General features: G+C 36.7%; 1 protein-coding gene across 2 annotated transcripts; it reads left to right on the forward strand.

The window, feature by feature from the left end:
* The first annotated feature begins 12036 nt into the window (after positions 1 to 12036).
* Positions 12037 to 17463, forward strand: LOC131319036 (uncharacterized). Of its 2 annotated transcripts, XM_058349139.1 has the most exons (12): positions 12037 to 12554; positions 13662 to 14212; positions 14298 to 14387; positions 14487 to 14726; positions 15254 to 15475; positions 15559 to 15859; positions 15940 to 16253; positions 16344 to 16453; positions 16534 to 16640; positions 16728 to 16801; positions 16886 to 16979; positions 17175 to 17463. In XM_058349139.1, the coding sequence occupies exons 1-11, from the start codon at positions 12269 to 12271 to the stop codon at positions 16976 to 16978; spliced, it is 2388 nt and encodes a 795-aa protein (XP_058205122.1). In that variant the 5' UTR covers positions 12037 to 12268; the 3' UTR covers position 16979; positions 17175 to 17463. The 2 variants fall into 2 exon arrangements, with proteins under 2 accessions (XP_058205122.1, XP_058205130.1); XM_058349147.1 differs by having other exon boundaries at positions 16886 to 17463.
* Positions 17464 to 19019: the final 1556 nt, after the last annotated feature.

Here is a 19019-nt window from a genome sequence, read left to right on the forward strand (position 1 = left end):
CAATAAATAACTACAAATACTACCAAAAAAAAAAACAAACAAGCAACCAATAAATATAATGTCCTGCTACATAGCTAAGGTTAAAGGATGAACACTATAAACAACAGATGGTTAGTTAGTAGCAGAGGCCACAGCCTAATCATTATATAAGCAACTAAAAAGTTTTAAGCATTAGATAATTAGTATTGGTGAGTGGATATATAAAAGTTTTTTTTCTTTTTTTTGACAAAACCTAGGTGGAATTTGATGTTGTCAATGGTGAGCAAACTATTTGGCTAAGATTTTCTAGTTGGTCGTTTGCTTAATTTTATCTTTTAAGTAAAGGGGAGTGATTTTGTCACTCTTCTTTTTGTTAATGTCTCTCTCCTTTGTGTCTTGATTAGATGATTTATTTTGTGAGAGAATGAGAGTGACATTAACAAAAAGAGGAGTAGCAAAATTAATTCCCTAAGTAAAAAAGGAAAAATAACTTGGTAGTGTTAACCATGTCAAATCGAACCCCGAAGAGCTAACCCAAGCAAGGGCATTTCGGCAGCTGATCGATGAAGACCAGTTTCTTTAAAGTTGGCTTTTTTTAATGGAAAAATACAGTTGGCAACAATATTGGCTACTGATGAATATAGGAGTTTGGACTAACTTATTTATTTTGACTTATTTCTTCATTTTTTAAATTTTTTTGTTAGTTTTGTGTTAAATTTTCTGAATTATTTATTTATCTCGACAAGAAATATCTAGAAAGTAAAAAAACTCTATTACCATAAGTTTAAAAAAGTTACACTAAAATAAAATTAATACAACTTAGTGAATTTTTTGAGATATTTTCATTGTTTTGAATTTACATATTTTTAAATTTCCTTGTAATCTAAAATTTCATTTAACGTTTTCAAGTCGGGATTTTGTTTGGGATGTATTTTTTATTTTTTTTTGAGAAGTGTTGTCTTTTCATTTCTACAATAATTAGTATTTTTTTATATGGTAGTTTAAAATGGATAAAAAAGTCTCTATGGTATTACTGGCTGGAGCCATTTTCTTAACCAAATGTGGAGAGAAAATGGTAGTCATGGTTTTTCTTTTAACAACATAAAACCAAAAGATAACCTACAAAAGCAATGTGGAACATAAGACTAAGAATTAAAGTATGGAAAAATCTAAAATCAGCTCACTGGGCTGACAATAAGAAGTGTGAATATGTATTAAAAAGTGTAAAAAATATATATAGAAATATGTGTTTTCCTTATTCTCTTATGTATTTATTGTCAACCCACTGGGCTGACAATAGAAAGACCGTTAAAGTATTCATTTAAACTCTTTGTTCTCCTACATCAAACTCCTTTATATCAAGATACAGATTTAATATTATTATGTCAATTGGTATTTAATGAACATATTATTATGTCAATTGGTATTTAATGAACATAAACATAATTAAATATGGAGATGGCTTGTCAATACTTGGGGCAACCCAATTGCAACGTACAGTTGTTTCATTTTCAGGTTCATGTCGTGTCCGGATTAATAATCTAAATCGTTCACTTTATGAATCTAACACAATCATGACAAAAGTTATGTTAACTAGATATCAGTCAATATCTTTTCGAAGGCTTTTTTTTTTTTTTTTTGAGAAAATGGAAAAAATGAATTTTACCCAATGCTCCCGAATCCATTTTTTCTCAAAAGAAATGTGCTCCGAAAAGATATTGATCAATATTCGGCAAACATGATTTTTTAAAGTGAAGTTCACAACGAGCTCTACAAAAATAAGTGGTTTAGATCATCAAAATAAACCCGGTATAAGCTCTAAAATGGGTCAACAACCATAATTTTTTAAAAATCTTACTGAGATTAAAATTGAAAAGCCAAATTATTAAATAAGGCCCTGTTTGGATGCAGTTAAAAGAGGGGGAAGAATATAAGAGGGGGTAAACGGGGTGGGGCTCACTGTTTTGCCGTTGTTTGGGAACCAAAATTGGAGAGGGTCTTTGTTTTCACCCCTTCTTCCTTTTCATGCAATTTAGGGTTTCTCTGGTAAAATTTTTGGGCTCCTCTTGGGTTCCCCAAATTTAATCCAGCTGTAGAGGGGTGGAATTTGGATGAAATAACCCCTGCTTATCCCCTTTCCTCAACCCCAGGTCTCGATTGCTGGCTTTATTTCTGCCACCGACCCATTTGTTGTCTGTGGAGGAGAGAAAAAAGGGTTTTGGTGGCGATTTGGAGTGCAGTTGAACCAGCTTCCTGAACTCAGGTATGGCCTCCATTTGAGCAGATCTTTGTGTGTGTGTACGGGCTCCTATTCTGTGTGTGTGTGCGCGCGCTAACAAAAATGGCTCCTCTTCTGGCTCAACTTTGTGTCTCTTTCATTTGAGCAGATCTGTGTGTGTGTGGACGAGGTCCTCTTCTGTGTGTGTGTGTGTGTGTATACGGGCTCCTCTTTTTGTATATGTGTGTGCGTGCAAAAATCAGAATCTGGTGGCTCCTCTTCTGATCAAATCTGTGTGTGTGTGGTTTGTGACTGGGTTTCGAGTAGAACAAGGGTTTGATTTATGTTTTCTGTATGTGTTGGATCTAGGGTTTCGATTTGTGCAAGGGTTCCACTGCTGCTACAATATGAATAGGGTTTTGATTATTACAATTGCCTTGTTTTGGAATTATAGCATGATAGCATCATATACTGTGGTTGCAATTTGTTGTTTTTCAGTTTTGTTTCATGCCTGCAAGGGCTTGGATGAACAAGATGGATCTCTAAAACAAAACCCTAAAAAAACAGCCATACCTGAGTATGTATTGTGTGTGCATCACTACAGATCGAACAAAATAGTTTGGTTTAAGAAAATAAACCTGTAATTAAGTGTCTGTACTTTGTAATTAAGAAAATGACGTTTGTTCTATTCATGAACCCCTTTTTAGGTTTTTTACAATGCCAAGATTAAACAGAACAGAAATAAGGACAAGAGAAGTGGAAGAGGCGGCCATCGCCTTAAACATGTACATTCGTGCTACAATAGGCGTGTTTCGGCTTTATTACTTCATTGTGTCCACGACACAGTATCCCCGTCCTAAGTTGTCCCCAAATCTAAACTACTACCAAACCCAAGTAGATGCCGTGAATAGGCTAGTCAATGGTAATGAAGTAGATTGTCACGAGCAGTTGAGGGTAAATAGGCGTACGTTTTTTAGGTTGTGTTGTCTACTTAGTGGTGTTGGGTTAGGAGACTCCCGCAATGTTTGTCTTGAGGAGGGGGTAGCCATTTTTATGTATATCCTCGATCACCATACAAAACAGAAGCGTACGAAATTGCACTTTTGGAGATCGATTTAAACTATAAGCAGACATTTCAATGTTGTACTCCAAGGTGTGTTGCGCCTTTTCGACATACTCCTAGTAAGGCCTGAGCCCGTACCTCCTAACTACCACGACAATCACTACAACAAAATGGGCATTTAGGGGCACTTTTGAAAGGACATTTTTCCAAAAATGCCTTATCAAGTTATTAATGTGGCACCACCTTCTAAAATGCCCTATTTGATTCTCCCTGTTGTGGCAATCAGCATTGGCCCCAAATTTAACATATTTAATTTTTTTTATGGTAGTTTGATAGGGCGGTTTAAGGTGCCTTGCAAAGCTAAATTTAATAGGGCACTTGTTTGGAGATATAAAACTACGATGTTTTCGTGATCAAACTTTTTAAAAATAAAAATCGGCTAGGGAATTTTGCGCACTTTTTAAAGGGCATTTTACAAACTACCTCATCAAGTAGTTAATGAGACACTTTTAAGTGCCACAGAACAATTTCCTCGCCAATTTTCCATAATTTGTGAGGAAATAATTCCTTACCGAGAAAAAAAAAATTCTTTGCCAAACTTAACTGATTTTGTCGGGGGAAAAAAAAAATTCCCTGGAGCAAACATTGGACCGAGCCTATTCATTTCATCTTTTTTTTTCAACTAGCCAAAAACATTTGCATAAGGATAGATGTTCTACACTCGAATACTGCAAATGCGTAGTTTGACACATCTGGCTCTTTATTCAATTATCTAAATCACTCATTTTGCAGAACTCGTCGAATTGAATCTACATGCAAAAGTTCAAATTGATCGAACACACGTGACTACCTCATTGGAAAACTTTTATATAAAAAAATAGATGAGTCTAATCATTTTTTGCATGAATAAACTATTCCGATGAGGCAGTTATGGGTGTTCGATAAACTTGATTCTGGGTTTGAATGATCTACTAATTCTACTCTATCATATTTAAAAGATAGATGGTTCCGATCGCGAAGAAATACCTCGAGTATTGTTCGAGTGGTGCATTATCATACTTTAATTCCTCCAAACGTATTAAATGTCTCCAATCACGTGGTTTCTAATATTCTATGATCTTTGATTTGAGTGACACTGAATGGAATTCGTAAGAGATGAAATCTTAATGGTTCAGATCGATCGTTATAATAATAGACTCGTCAATGACCTTTAGAATCTATATGTTCATCTCTTATTTAATAATTAACTTAGTCTTCTGCTATAGTTCAATGTATGTTGGCCATATCACCAGGACATAATCATGATGATCAATACTGTTGATTTCGTTGTGCTTGTTGATCACATCATTCACGTAAAAATTTAGCTCTATCCGGTTTAGAAAATGTAGTCGATAATAAAGTAAGTCTCGTGCTATAATTGAATGTACAGTAGCCACATGAGTGCAACACAATCATGACGATCGAGACCGTTGATTTTTTTTCTACTTGTTCATTAGATCATTCACGTGAATTTTTGGCTCGATCAAGTTTAGAAAGCCAATTCATTTTGACGCAAATCCATTAACAAAATGGTATTTTCCTCGCAATATGCAATTTGTGTTGCAGTGTAATTATTTTTCCTTGCGCGCCAAGAGTAGTGGAAAATTTGAACACGTAAAATTTTAAGCAATATATTGTCTCGCTCACAACTTCCCCAATTGCTTTCCTGAACTTCCATTCTGTTCTCACCCTAGAAATCAGTCTCCATATCCCGTCTCTCTCTCTCTCTCTCTCTCTCTCTCTCTCTCTCTCTCTCTCTCTCTCTCTACCGATAACGGCGCCATCAAAACTCGTCGCCGCTGCCAATTGAAGAACACCTGCATCGCCGTTTGACCTCCATTCTACCACTCCAGGCCCTCCCATCTCTCGACATTCACCAAAATACGTGTAAGTAAATATTTGCTTGTACCGTTGTCCCAATTGCTAATCCTTAAAAAAATTAGGTTTACTACAACAACTCTCTCTCTCTCTCTCTCTCTCTCTCTCTCTCTCTCTCTCTCTCTCTCTCTCTCTATATATATATATATATATATATATATATATATATCGAAATGGTTCAAGGGACTCCCTAAAAAAACACCCATAATTTCAATCTCATAGTTTCCGATCAAATTTTTATGATCCGAACCATTCAATGTGTGCAGAATGTGATTTGAAGGGTGCCCGCGAGAAATTAGCAAAAAAAATGACCGGAAAAGGTTTGATTTGAGCAGTTTTTATTTAAACCGTTCAATAAAAAACTGTTCGAAAATGTTCGGATCAAGCCCTTCCCAGTCATTTTTTTTGCTGATTTCTTACGAGTACCCTTAAAATCACGTTCTGATCATTGAACGGCTCAGATCATCAAAATTTGAACGGGAACTATGAGGTGTTTTTTTGGGTGTCCCCGGAACCGCCCTGTATATATATATATATAGTTAGGTTCCGGTGAGGGATCCCTCATTTTATTAAAATGCGGGACTCCCCTTCCCGATTGAATTTCGATGATCCGAGCCGCTCAAAGTGATCAGAACGTGATTTTAAAGGTCCCCGTGAGAAGTTAGCAAAAAAAATGACTGAGAAGGGCTTCATCCGAGCAGTTTTCATTGAACGGTTCAAAAAAACTGCTCGGATGACGCCCTTCCCGGTCATTTTTTTTGCTGATTGCTTGCGGGGACCTTTAAAATTACGTTCTGCACACATTGAACGGTTCGGATTTTCAAAATTTGATCGGGAAATAAAAGTCCCTCATTTTAACAAAATGAGGGATCCCTCACTTGAAAATTCCTCTATATATATATATATATATATATATATATATATATATATATATATATGCTGAACCCTAACCAAATTGGTCTTCACTGAGGATATTTGTACCAGTTTCATGAATCCTTATTCTCATTATCCGAGGAATTGCATCTCTTTACTTGCTAATTATCATTCATTCGCTGGAGATTGTTGTCCTCTGAATTGTAGGTCTCGACGTACGCCGATCGAAGGACTTCATCGGATACGACGGATAGAGCTCGCCACTCTTGTCTTCTTTCGTTGGGTAAGAGACAAATTTTGATTTGTGCGTTGGAATTTGGGGTTTATGATTCTTGGATCCAGAAATTTATTTGGGTTTTAAACTTCACAGATTTGTGGTGCATTTACTTCTCTTGTTTATGTTGACATAGTCCAAGAATCTTGCGAATCATCACGTACCTAATGGTTCTTTCTAGCATTGTAGTATTATTTGACCTAGGGTTCTACTTTTATTCTGAATCTGTAATCAAAGTTCATGTTAATCGATATTTATTCCTAGGGTTCTACTTTTGCTGTATTATTTCAATTTCGCATGTTCTTTTGTAGTATTATACATAGTAGAAACTAAGAGAAGGGCATGCCAAGTTCATTAACCTCTGACCCGACTGAATTCATATGGAACAACTTATTTCAATGACTTCTAAAAGTATAAGGCTGATGGCAACAAGAACAATTCCTTGTGCTTGAATCACTAGGCTTGTGATCCTCAAGTAATGGATCCAGATCAAGCTAAGGATGAGGGTTTGTCCCTATTTTACCCACCAAAAATCTATATGTTCTGCTTTTGTAGTATTACATACATGGATCCAATTTAAGGTGTGCCTTTTTTTTTTTTTTTTTTTACTGGAAAGGTGTGTCTTTTTGTTTTATATCTATTGTCCTGATTATGATCGTGATATGCTTTATTCATTAACATGTTTTTAGGTCATGGCCCCAGCAACTTGTAATCCTGGACGAGTCCATGTGCAACCTAATTTCTATCAGCCGCACTAAGGAACTATGGATGATGCACCCATTGTTCAGCCCGTTAACGAACCAAGTAAATGATAAACTCACAAGTGCATTTCTTTTGGTATTTTGTTGTTTGATTTTGCTCTTGTTCTTACTAATGATAGAGTTGTCCTTCTCGCAGTGTTTTCTCTTATGTTATTTTCGCGGGGCAAGTTGGTGTCTTGCTAAGCTATAAAACTTATTCATGCTTTGGTTGTTGATTGAGTGTGCTTTACCTATATTCATTGGTTCTTGCTTTGCCTATATCCATTGGTTCTTATTGCTTGGATATTGGTCCTTACTCCTGTCCTTTAATTTTGATAGTTCAAATTGTTTTTCCTTTACTTTTTAAATTACAGTGATAATTAATGGCAGAACACCTACACTAGATGTGCTGATATTAGCTTGAACTTAAAAATGTGTGGCATCATAACGGAGGCAGTCTTATTATGCCTATTTTGTTTAACATTCTCAATAAGATTTTTTCTGAAGTTGTTTATGTCTAAGTGCATTGGATTCCATAAGCTGAACTTCACATCTGTAAATCTAAAGAATGTGGTGATTGAGCTCTTTAGGTAGAGAGAGGCGAGTGTGGGGGAGAGGTCGCCGGAGTGTGACGAATTTAGGGAGAGGTCATGGGAGTGCGACGAGTCTAGGGGTAACCGGAGAGAGGTTGTTAGGGTTTGCAGACTTTGCTGTGTATATATAATACTGTGAGAGAGAGAGAGAGAGAGAGAGAGAGAGAGAGAGAGAGTAGGGGAATGGATGATTGTGCCCCTAAAAGTCACATGTTGGGCACATGACCAATTGCCGTTAAAAATCCTAATGCCATCCAACTAAAGGTTGACATTGAAACCAAATCGAAAATGGAAGTATAGAATTGTCCAAATTGAAATGTGAAGGACCAAAATGAATTTTTGCTTAAAGTCGAAGGATATAAAAGAAATTTTCCTATGAATTTATAAGGCTTAAACATTTTATAGATTAAATGAATTTATTTTATCAAACAAAATGATAAATAAATACGAACCATATATTAAAAAAATATTTTTTAATATAAATTCTTTAGAATAGACATTTTTTTATTTTTTTATACTTCAAGTTGTCCAAAATTGATTAAATATATTAATTTCTGAATTTATATACTTATTTTAATACATAATTAAATTTAACACTGCACATGGGCAAAAAGTCATTTGACAGTTTTTCCCAATATCCACCCTTTCTTATCCCCCTCATTCTTTAAACCATCCAAATAAAATCAAATTTTATCCCTCTATTTAATACTCTATCCAAATCACATATTATTTGATCTCCTTCCAAAAACATCAAATCGATATGGGCCAACCCATCAAAAGCAATACCTGCTACTATCTTATCCCCTTCATATTTTTTACATCCGATTTTTTACCTGCATCCAAACAGGCCGTAAGTGTAAAAGACCTATGAGGTAACGAATAGATAAAACTGGACGCCCGTGAGGGATCGGATTTGGAGCTGCTCGCTTTACACGACAACGTCCAATGTCCATACACGAGTCAAAACTCACTCGCACCAACATCTCTCTCCAAGTAAATAAAAATATAAGAGCATCCGTAATGGTAATAATCAAAATCAATAACCAAAATATGCCACGTCAGTATTTGATTATCTATTTACTCCATAATCAAACTTAATAACATTTACCTCCACATTGGTTATTTTTGCATCCCTAACCAAAAACCCCCCACAATACACAAAGCACATTTGTCCAATCGCAAACGAATTCCAATCATGCATCCGACCATACCAAATTATTCGTCTCGATGAGACAATTCCAATATGGGATGTTTTTGAATTATTGAATTTTGAGTTTAGTTATTGAGTTTTGATTATTAGTAAAAGTTGTTAAGTTTAGTTATGGAATGAGTGAAATTTAGTTATTTACTAAAAAACTTGTAACTTTATTTATTACGTGTGGTGTTTTTGAGCATTGTTGTTAAATTTGATTATCCACACTCATTTGCTTATCACAATGTGGATGCTCTTAGAGAATCCACAGTGGAATAACCAAAACCATATGTTTGTTAAAATTAGCAATGTTTCCTCAAAAAATGCTCACAATGGCGTAACCAAACTTAACAATCTTTTAGCAACTCATCAAATTTTGGCCCTTGGATAGTCAAAACTAACATCTTTTTGCCAATAACCAAAACTCTCTCTCTCAACAATGTTTCTAAGAAAAATATTTTTAAAAGTTTTTTTTTTGCAAAAACAGTTAAACTGGTTTTAGAAAAACAATTTTTGAAAAAACAAAGTCTTTTTTTCAAAAATAAAAATAAAACTTTTTCGGAAAAGTTTTTTTTCAAAATAAATGTTTTCAAAAAATTATTTTCTATTTCTAAGGCCATCCACAGTGGTATAATCAAAAATGGATAACCAAAAGTTGACACATCAGCTTTTGATTATTCATTTAAGAGGTTGCTAAGCTTAAAAATGTTGAAGTTTACAATGGTCACTTCTAGTCCATAACCAAAATAAGGAGCCACAATAATTTCACACAATCTCTCTATCCCCATCTGTTTTCCGTCATTCACTTCCCTCCATTACGTTTTTTTTGGGCAAAAATATATCGAACATATGGTGTTTTTCCTAGTGTTATCTATCAAAACTATACATAAACTTTTTTTTTCTTCCTATTTCTGTAGCCTATATCACAAATCCACCACTCTCTTAATCTTTCAAAAAAAATCAGACGTGTTTTTGAATTTGGAAAAGAATGCAAGGTTCTTCTTCTTCTTTTTTTTTTTTGCAAGGTTCTTCATTTGCTCAATCATAGGGGGAGGAACAAAAAAGGAATAACCATTTTTTAGTCAAAAAAGTCTTCTTCTTTTTTTTTTGTGCTAAAAAGTGATTATTTCTCAAAATACTTGGATAAAAGCAAAAAAAAAAACACTTTTCTGATTCCTCTAGTCGAGACGAATCAATAACCCATAAAAATTTGGTGCAAAACTAACAAATGGGAAAAAATTCAAATAAAGATAATTTTCAGATTTAAGTTAAATTCATAAGAATGCAGCCTAAAATAAAAACGGAAAAAAAGTGTGAAATACCTTAATCCGGCAACGATGAGTTAAATTGTAGATGATCGAGAAATATGAGCTTCATTTTTTTGAGGAAAAGAAAGAGAAACAATTTGTGGTTGAAGTGAAGAAGACATAGAGCAAGTGAAGAAGAGAAGAAGAAAATACTAGTTGAAATAAGCGCATATATAAATTTTGGAACCAATTACCTATGTAGTGTGGGGTTCGCAAATTTTGATTATTGAAAAAGGTTGCTAATTTTGATTATCCAAAGCTCAAAATTTGATTATTTCTAAGGATGTTGCTAAGTTTGATTATATCATTGTGAGTCGTTTTTTGCACAAATATTGTTAACTTTAACAACTGATTTTTGATTATACCACTGTAGATGCCCTAATAACCTATTTTTATTAGTGTGAAAACTATTTTAAAAAATTGTTTTATATGGTTTTTACAGTTTGAAAAGGTAATGTGACAAGTTTTGATTATGCCACTGTGGATATCTACATTATTAACTTTAGCAACCCCTTAAATGGATAATCAAAAGGTGATGTAGCAACTTTTGATTATCCAATTTTGATTAGTCCACTGTGGATGCTTTAAGAACATATCCAAGTGTATATTTATTTGTACATCTTTTCTCATACATTACTAATTTTAGCAACCCCTTAAATGAATAATCAAAAGGTGATGTGGCAGCTTTCGATTATCCAATTTTGATTAGTCCACTGTGGATGCTCTAAGAACACATCCAAGTGTATATTTATTTGTACATCTTTTCTCACAAGTAAGACTGTAAATGAATTGAGCCGTTCATGAACTGTTCAAGTCTCAGCTCGATAAAGGCTCATTTGGGTTCGATTCGCCTACTAAATAAACCGAACTTGAACCTCAATTTTAGACTCTTTTCATAGACAAACCGAACATGAACCTAGCAGTATTTAGATTGCTTATACTTGTGAACCTGGAATATATGTGTATCATGAGATTTTTATGAGAATTTTGTATATTTACATGGTAAAAATTTTAGAATTTGTACAAGTATAAACGTTTAGAGCTACTATAACTTATTTATGTATATGTTCTTATCGTTTTTATATATGTATTTATGTACATAGTAAAATTTTATTTGCATTTTTAGACCCTTATGAGAGTATAGATATGTGATATTATTGGCTCGTTAAGACTCGTGAACAAACTCGAGTTCGATTCAAATCTAGGCAAGCTCAGCTTGAACTCAACTCGTCAAACTTTCATTGAGTTCAGCTTGACTTTGAGTTAATTTAAAAACTTAACGAATAAATCTGAACATTTTAATATTCGGTTCGATTCGATTGTGGGAGCTTGTAAATAGTAACTTGAGTCTTATCATAACTTGTCCAAGGATACAAAAAGAGAGAAATTTATTCACGGCTTCGCTTAATCTCAGAAGCTCGTTTCCGATATCAATGGTCTGGATTTTAAAAAACTATTCGCGAATAATTTTTTTTAAATCCGGACTGTTCAAAACACATTTAAACATGCATAATTGAGTGCCGTAAATTATTTTCACAACTCCGCCGTAAAATAGTCTTTCTCATTCAAAAATCTACTTAATAAAACACAAGGGTGTGAAAATCACACAAACACAAGTTGAAAGAAGGGCTGAGATTCATTTGATTCAAGCGCCGATGTATACTCTTCAACTCTTTTAAGAAAACAATTACACTCTTACAAATATATTAAAAAATGCCATCAAAAGATGGGTTGTGTCGTAGGTACGGAGAAACACTAATGAATATATACTTCGACGCATCCTAACATTCCTCCCAAGTAAAATACCCCAAAACTCCCTTCTGCATTCAACACCTATCCAAACAAAAAATCCCCTTCTGATCAAAAAAAAACAAAAAACAAAAAATCCCCTTCCCCAGTCGACTATTCATTCATATATCGACCGAACTAGGGTTTCTTTCCTCAAAATACTCTCTCTCTCTCTCTCTCTCTCTCTCTCTCATCAGCTTCTCCCTTGATACATATCTAATTTCTATCTCATCCCAGCCCTCTCTCTAGGTCTCAAAAACTAGTTGTTTACGCACAGATTTCGTGAAAATTCAGAGCTTTTATTTGTGTTTGATCCGCTGAATAATGCCTCCACGATCGGCCAAGAAGGCCGTGGCTGGACCGGGTACGAAGCGAGGGGCGAGGGCCACTCGTGGCACCCCCAAGGCGCAGCAGAACCAGCCGGACGTCGCCCAACAGTCTGTGAAAGCTGAGGAGGTTTCCGTTGAAGTTAAGGAGGAGGTCAAGGTTGAGCAAGTTAACCTTGTTGAAGAAGAAAAGGTACCGGAGCCGGAACCGGAGCCCAAGCCTGAGGCCGCCGAGCCTAAATCGGAGATGAAACTGGAGGCGAATGGCATGGTTTCTGCCAAGAGTAAGTTTTTTTTTTTGGAAAAAACTTATTTTGTTTAGGTTTAGGTTTGTTTTGTTTTGTTGTACTTTAGATCGGATACGTTTCATGTCTGGCTGTGCATATTCTGATGTCGATTTCATGGTTTTGTTTTGATTTATGGTCGTTGAATTGGTAAAAGCATGCTTATTGGTGGGTTGTTTGGGAAGGTGATTTCTCGCTTTTAGTTATGGGCAAAGAGAAACATGAATGACCGTGGTAATTTGTGACCTGGTGCCTTTCCAAAATTTTTTTTTGGTCCTGTTAAGTAAAGAACAAGAAAACAATTGAACTTTAGTATTCCAGAGAACTGGTGTACAAGATTGGTTAGATTCTGGCTGCAGAGATTATTTGTAACCCACAGGTTGAACTGGTGTATAAGGCTTGTTTAGGTCTGGTTTGGAGTTTCGTCGTCTTGACTTTGTTGATGGTTTTTGAAAAATTAATTGTTGTATTTTGATTCAGTTCCCTTTTTAATGGTGATTAAGACTTGAGATCTGATATGACTATATACTTCAATTGCATTTTGATGTCTAAAACTTTGTTTTACCGATTGTTTACTTTAATAATCTGTGATTTGTTGACAAGAACAAATTATGTATTCCTTAGTGGTTTTTGTGGAAAGGTGATTTCTTGATTTAGAGTAGACGGTTTGAAGGATCTGATGATTACAAGGAAAAACAAACATGGCCCTTTTGGTTGCATGGAAGTTGGTTGTATTTTTAACCTAGTAAGTAAAGAACCTGGAAATAACTGAACCCATAGCGGTCAATATTTATTGAACAAAGTGGTGTGTTCAATAGCTTCCTTTGAAATTGGTTTATAAGATTGGGTAGATTCTGGTTGTGGTCCACTGTCGGAAATACTTCCGAGTAGCGAGTTTGTGATGCAATTTTCTTTGTTCATAGCGGTGAAGAGCCTTGATTGATGGCCAAAACAATTTTAAATTGGAACTATGAGAATTTTGTGATAAGTTGGAACTCGGAAGGATTTGAAAGATGCTTGATATTCGATAGTGCTGGAAAGCCTGTGGTAATCCAGAATTTCACTTTGTTGACCGGCTCGATATCTTTGTCCTTTTCTGTCTGGCAGAGGAAGACGAAGTGAAAGAGTCTGTTGATGAATATGGAAAAGATGAACGGTTGGACTTGGAGGACCATGAACCTGAATCTGAACCTGAAGAATATGGTGGTGTGGACTATGATGAGAAGGAAATTGAACATGAGGGTGTCCAGGAAGAGGGAGGTGAAGTGGAGGAAGAAGCTGAGGGGGATGTTGTAGAAGAGGAAGAGGATATGGTAGAGGATGAAATGGAAGATGTTCCCGAGGAACTTGAGGGTGAGGAAGATGAGGAGCATGCTGTTGAGGAGGACCACGGCAATATGGTTGACGCAGAGGAGGAAGAACACCATGCAGTTTTCAAAGAGAGGCGCAAGCGGAAGGAGTTCGAAGTTTTTGTTGGGGGCTTGGACAAGGATGCTACTGAGGATGATCTTAGGAAAGTCTTCAGTGAAGTTGGTGAGGTGACTGAAGTCAGACTAATGATGAACTCTCAGACTAAGAAGAACAAGGGATTTGCTTTTTTGCGTTTTGCGACGGTGGAACAAGCAAAACGAGCTTGTAATGATTTGAAAAACCCAGTGGTATTTTCTTGATCATATCCTAATTTTAGTTGTAGATGAATTTTCTTTTATGTTGAAAATCACGTCATCTTACAACCGATTCCAGGTCAATGGTAAACAATGTGGTGTTACGCCTAGTCAAGATAGCGACACTCTGTTTTTGGGTAACATATGCAAGACCTGGACAAAGGAAGCTGTAAGTAGATTGAGAAACTAATATGTGTTTGAGTGTCAGATTATCTCTATTTGGCCATGGAGAGTTATTTCTCGTTTGACATCTTAAATGTGCTTCCAGTTGAAAGCAAGGTTGAAGCATTATGGAGTGGATAATGTTGAAGATTTGACATTAGTTGAAGATAGTATTAGTGAGGGATTGAATCGGGGATTCGCTTTCTTGGAATTCTCTTCTCGTTCTGATGCTATGGATGCTTTTAAGCGCCTGCAGAAGAGAGACATTCTATTTGGAGTTGACAGGCCAGCAAAGGTTTCCTTTGCAGACTCCTTTGTTGACCCTGGTGATGAAGTCATGGCTCAGGTAAATTCTTGGATCAACATATCTGTGTTCAGTTAAGACAACTGCAGTTTATCTGTTTTAGCTTGATTTCATCCATCATGCACGCAACTGCTAGCATGGACAGAAGCAGAATCTTCGTTGGCTTCAAGCCTTGGACTTCATATCAATTCTGGGTTTAGTCGTGGATGCTTCTTTCATCATACTTTGTGGCCATTTGATTTTGATCTGGGTATATTGTGTGTAATCTTGTCTTCTATGACCGGGAAGGGTGGGCAGATTAAAAAAAAAAAGAGCGGAAATGGTAGACTAACAGACGTGTGTAGAGATTTTGTTTCCTACCTGCATGTCTTTTTCTATTCTTGTGGACCGGATAAGTAGGTATGTTGGTTTGTGGGACTTGCAATTGTATATGAACTGTTGGTACATTCAGGTTTTATATTTTGTTTGAAGCATGTTTGACCCACCTCCCTGATTCTTCAAATCTAGCCTTTGTATCATCCCTCCAGACTGGAATGGTTAACTGGATACTTCCTTTTTTTCTGATGTAGGTTAAAACTGTGTTTGTGGATGGTCTGCCTGCTTCATGGGATGAGAATCGTGTCCGGGAGCTTCTCAAGAAATATGGAGAGGTCGAGAAAATTGAGCTTGCTCGTAATATGCCATCTGCCAAGAGAAAGGATTTTGGATTTGTTACCTTCGATACCCATGATGCTGCAGTGACCTGTGCTAAGAGCATTAACAATGAAGAGTTGGGTGAAGGGGAACAAAAGGTTGGTCTTCCTTTAAAAAAAATTAGATTCCCGTTTCAATTTCATGTATTTTTCCCCTTTTCAAAAGCAAGTTACTGTTTCAGGTTAAAGTGAGGGCCAGATTGTCCAGGCCTCTTCAGAGAGGCAAAGGAAAGCACGTTTCTCGAGATTTCCGACCTGGGCGCGGGGCCCCACGGGGTGCGAGGGGTCCCTGGGTTCGTCCAGTACCACGCAGCCTCCCTATACGTGCTGCTAGAGGAATTGGAAGTCGTCTTCCTCCTATTGATCGTGGGTTGAAGAGGCCAATGGGATTTAGAGATAGACGCCCTGTTATGACTGTTCCAGTGAGAGGCAGGCCTTTGCCTCCGCCGCCAAGGTCTTATGAAAGGAGACCACCGCCACCTGGTATGCAAGATTTCTCTATTACGATTAGTTGGCTTTGTTTCTCCCTGCTGCATGGATGATTAATAACACTGTTTCTGCAGTTCCTTCTTACCCCAAGAGTAGCTTGAAGAGGGATTATGGTCGACGTGATGAGCTTCCTCCTAGGGGCAGACCTGCTGCTGAATATGCTCCCAGAGTTGCACCAGAGAGGCGTCCGTCATATAGGGAGGACTATACCTCTCGCGGATCTGGGTACTCAGATTTGCCTAGGGCGACGTCTCGCACTGCAACAAGGAGACCTTATATAGATGAGGGATATGGGCAGAGGTTTGAAAGGCCGCCTCCAAGTTACCGTGAAGGACGTGGTCGGGATTATGACACTATTTCTGGGTCAAAACGTCCATATAGTTCGATGGTAAGTGCATATTTGGATAATCTGTTTATCTTATCTTGACCCTGTAAATCGCTTTCTCTGATTTTTTTACTTGATTATGTCAATACCAAGGATGATGTCCCTCCTCGTTATGCTGATGCTGGAGTACGCCAATCAAGGGCTCGTTTGGATTATGAACTTGGTAGTGGCAGTTCACAATATGGGGATGCATATAGTGACAGGTCTTTATTAGCTTTCAGACTTTGACAAATTTTTGGATTCATTTCCCCTTGCTAATGGAAACTCTCTCATGGTTTTTTAGGCTTGGGAGATCTAATATGGGATATGGTGCCAGCAGCAGAACTTCTGTTTCTAGTCAGGATTCACATGGGCTTTACAGTGGTCGGCAGGGCATGGGTTATGGAGGAGGTGCGTCTGGAAGATAAGTTGTATCTGCAACATATCACCAGTTGTGTTGGTCTCGTGTTAATTCTTTTGCACTTTACTTTTCCGCAGGCACTTATGGTAGTAGTGAAAGTGGGATGTATTCATCAGGCTATGGTGGGGATTATATGTCTCGTGGATCTGATGTATGCTTCTGTATCACCTATTTATATGCCCTTTGCTGTTAACAATCATATTCTATTGCATACATTCATTGTTTGGCATGGCAGGTTGGTGGTAGCTCTTACTCGTCGATGTACTCTGGTCGTGGCTTAGGTGGCAGTAGTTACATGGGCAGTAGTGGTTCTGGCTCATACTATTGAGGTATGTGAGGTGCTCTTTTCTTTTTCTTCCTTTTCTTTTGATTGCAAGGCAAATAGGTGGTGGGATACATGTCTTTTTTCTTTTTTTTTTTTCAACTCCTAGGTTGGCAATAGGAATGCCGTCCTTTTATTTTCCTTTAGAGTTGTCCTTGGGAAAAGGCCATTGTGGTTACGTGTGAATTTATGTATGGCACAGATTTTAGTTGACAAAGAGGCTGCTGTAGGATGTGGATTAATTGAAGGTTATGCAATATTACGCCTACAGATATGGACAAGCGTATTGCGAAGCATAACTAGCCTCTTTTGTGGTTGTGAGGAGTATTTAGCTTTGAGTTGAAGGGGATCTATTACTTCACGCTATCAAGTTCTCAAGTTTGGATTCTGTCAAGTTTTATTTTTGCTGTAAGGGAACCTGAATATTTTAGAGTTTAAACAGCATATGCTGAGTGTGGTATTTTATGAATGCAAGTTTTTGTTACTCCCAATCTCCATTTAAGATTTCAGCTGGCGGACAGAGAAAGTATGTGAACATCCGTCTCCATGGATTTATGACAGGCTTAATTGCCTTTAATGTGGCCAGGGAACTCTAATATGTTATTACCATGAAATCATTGGACAAGTATAAGCTAAGAATGCTGAAGGTGTGAAAGTCTTCCTAACTCTATATGTCTTCATGACCTCCGAAACCAAACCAACCTCAAAGACATGGAGAGTTGTCCAGCGAAGAGAACTTCGACTTATTATTTGCAACAGGCAAAGTATGGTCCTCAAAGGCTTTGTGATTTTCTTCACTGCTTATTCCCTTGGAACTTGAACCAAAATTCTCTCATTGTTTGTCGAAAGGTTAAGATGCCACTGGAAATTCAATAATGTCAGAAGAGGCTACTGGAATTGTTAAAGCCTCTTTGCATTCTGGTCTGTTCACCTGATATTGCTTTTTACTTGCGGACGGTTTTCATCTTGCAATTATGTTGGAGCATCCAGTGATTAATAGAACCGTTATACTTACAAATGCTAGTCAAGGAGGCAAGTAGTTCTTGCACAAACCACAAGGAGGTGAACCTGCTTTATATGCATTTGTTAATTATTTCCTCCACGGTGTATTGGCTTCTCTTGTTTGATGACAGCACGTTTTCAGTGTTTGGATGCTTCTAAATTGTTGCAATAACCCTCTGTAGTATGATGCTACTATCAGATGTGCCAAATGGTTCAAAGAGAGGCAAATTTGATTGTAACTTCCTCAATTGGATGATGTCTTTGCCTCTTTAGTATGAGGTGATGGGAGTTTAAGTACCTTGTTCATCGTTAACAAGTTAATTCATTTTGGTGGAAAGAGATGGGAAAGGAGAAGACAATTCAGCTTTCGTATCTAATCGGTTTTGAAGTAGAACCTTTATCAGTCTATTCAAGTAGTGAAGACTTAATGTGGGGCTTTCTTTTAAGTAGATAAATTTTGGATACTTTTGGTATTGGGTTGAAGAATCCTTGGAAAGAAGAAATGATTTGCCAACTACATCGCATTCTGTTAGTTAAGATCTATTCCCATGGGGGACACATTTGGTATGAAGTTGATGCAAAGAAGTTGTATCTAAAATATTGGGAAATTTGGGTAAAAAACTCAATTCTACTTGGCATAGAGAAGCTTCTAGTCTAGTACTAAAATGGGATAACTGAACTAGTGTGGTCATAAATGTACTCAGATTGTATATTTTCATGTTTTGAAAGTGATGAGATTTAATATCAACTGCGTCTAGTCAGTCATTGCTTTTAGGCTTTTATGGATTCTACAACAGTTCATGGCTATCAGGGAATGGGCTGTTGCCATTATTTGGTTTACAAGGTTTGGAGGTTGAGTATGAAAATTTTATTTTGCTTTTAATTTCTTTTTTGCCTTATCGTATTGGAGAAAGTTATAGGAATTTCAGTGCTTTGAAGGAGTTTCATTAAGTTCTCTCTAACTGTTATGATGAACACAATGATAGCTGCAACTTTCACATTATCTTAATAAAGTGATGTTTTGCCACTGCTGATTTGTGTTTTT

This window comes from Rhododendron vialii, chromosome 1a, assembly GCF_030253575.1.
Source record: "Rhododendron vialii isolate Sample 1 chromosome 1a, ASM3025357v1".
Lineage (NCBI taxonomy): Eukaryota > Viridiplantae > Streptophyta > Magnoliopsida > Ericales > Ericaceae > Rhododendron > Rhododendron vialii.

What these genes read in the sequence shown, in the direction of transcription:
- LOC131319036 (XM_058349147.1), top strand. Translation starts at nt 12,269, where the DNA reads ATGCCTCCACGATCGGCCAAGAAGGCCGTGGCTGGACCGGGTACGAAG. An exon ending in AACGTCCATATAGTTCGATG is followed by an intron (nt 16,254 to 16,343) that starts GTAAGTGCATAT and finishes GTCAATACCAAG; the next exon opens with GATGATGTCCCTCCTCGTTA. An exon ending in GGGGATGCATATAGTGACAG is followed by an intron (nt 16,454 to 16,533) that starts GTCTTTATTAGC and finishes ATGGTTTTTTAG; the next exon opens with GCTTGGGAGATCTAATATGG.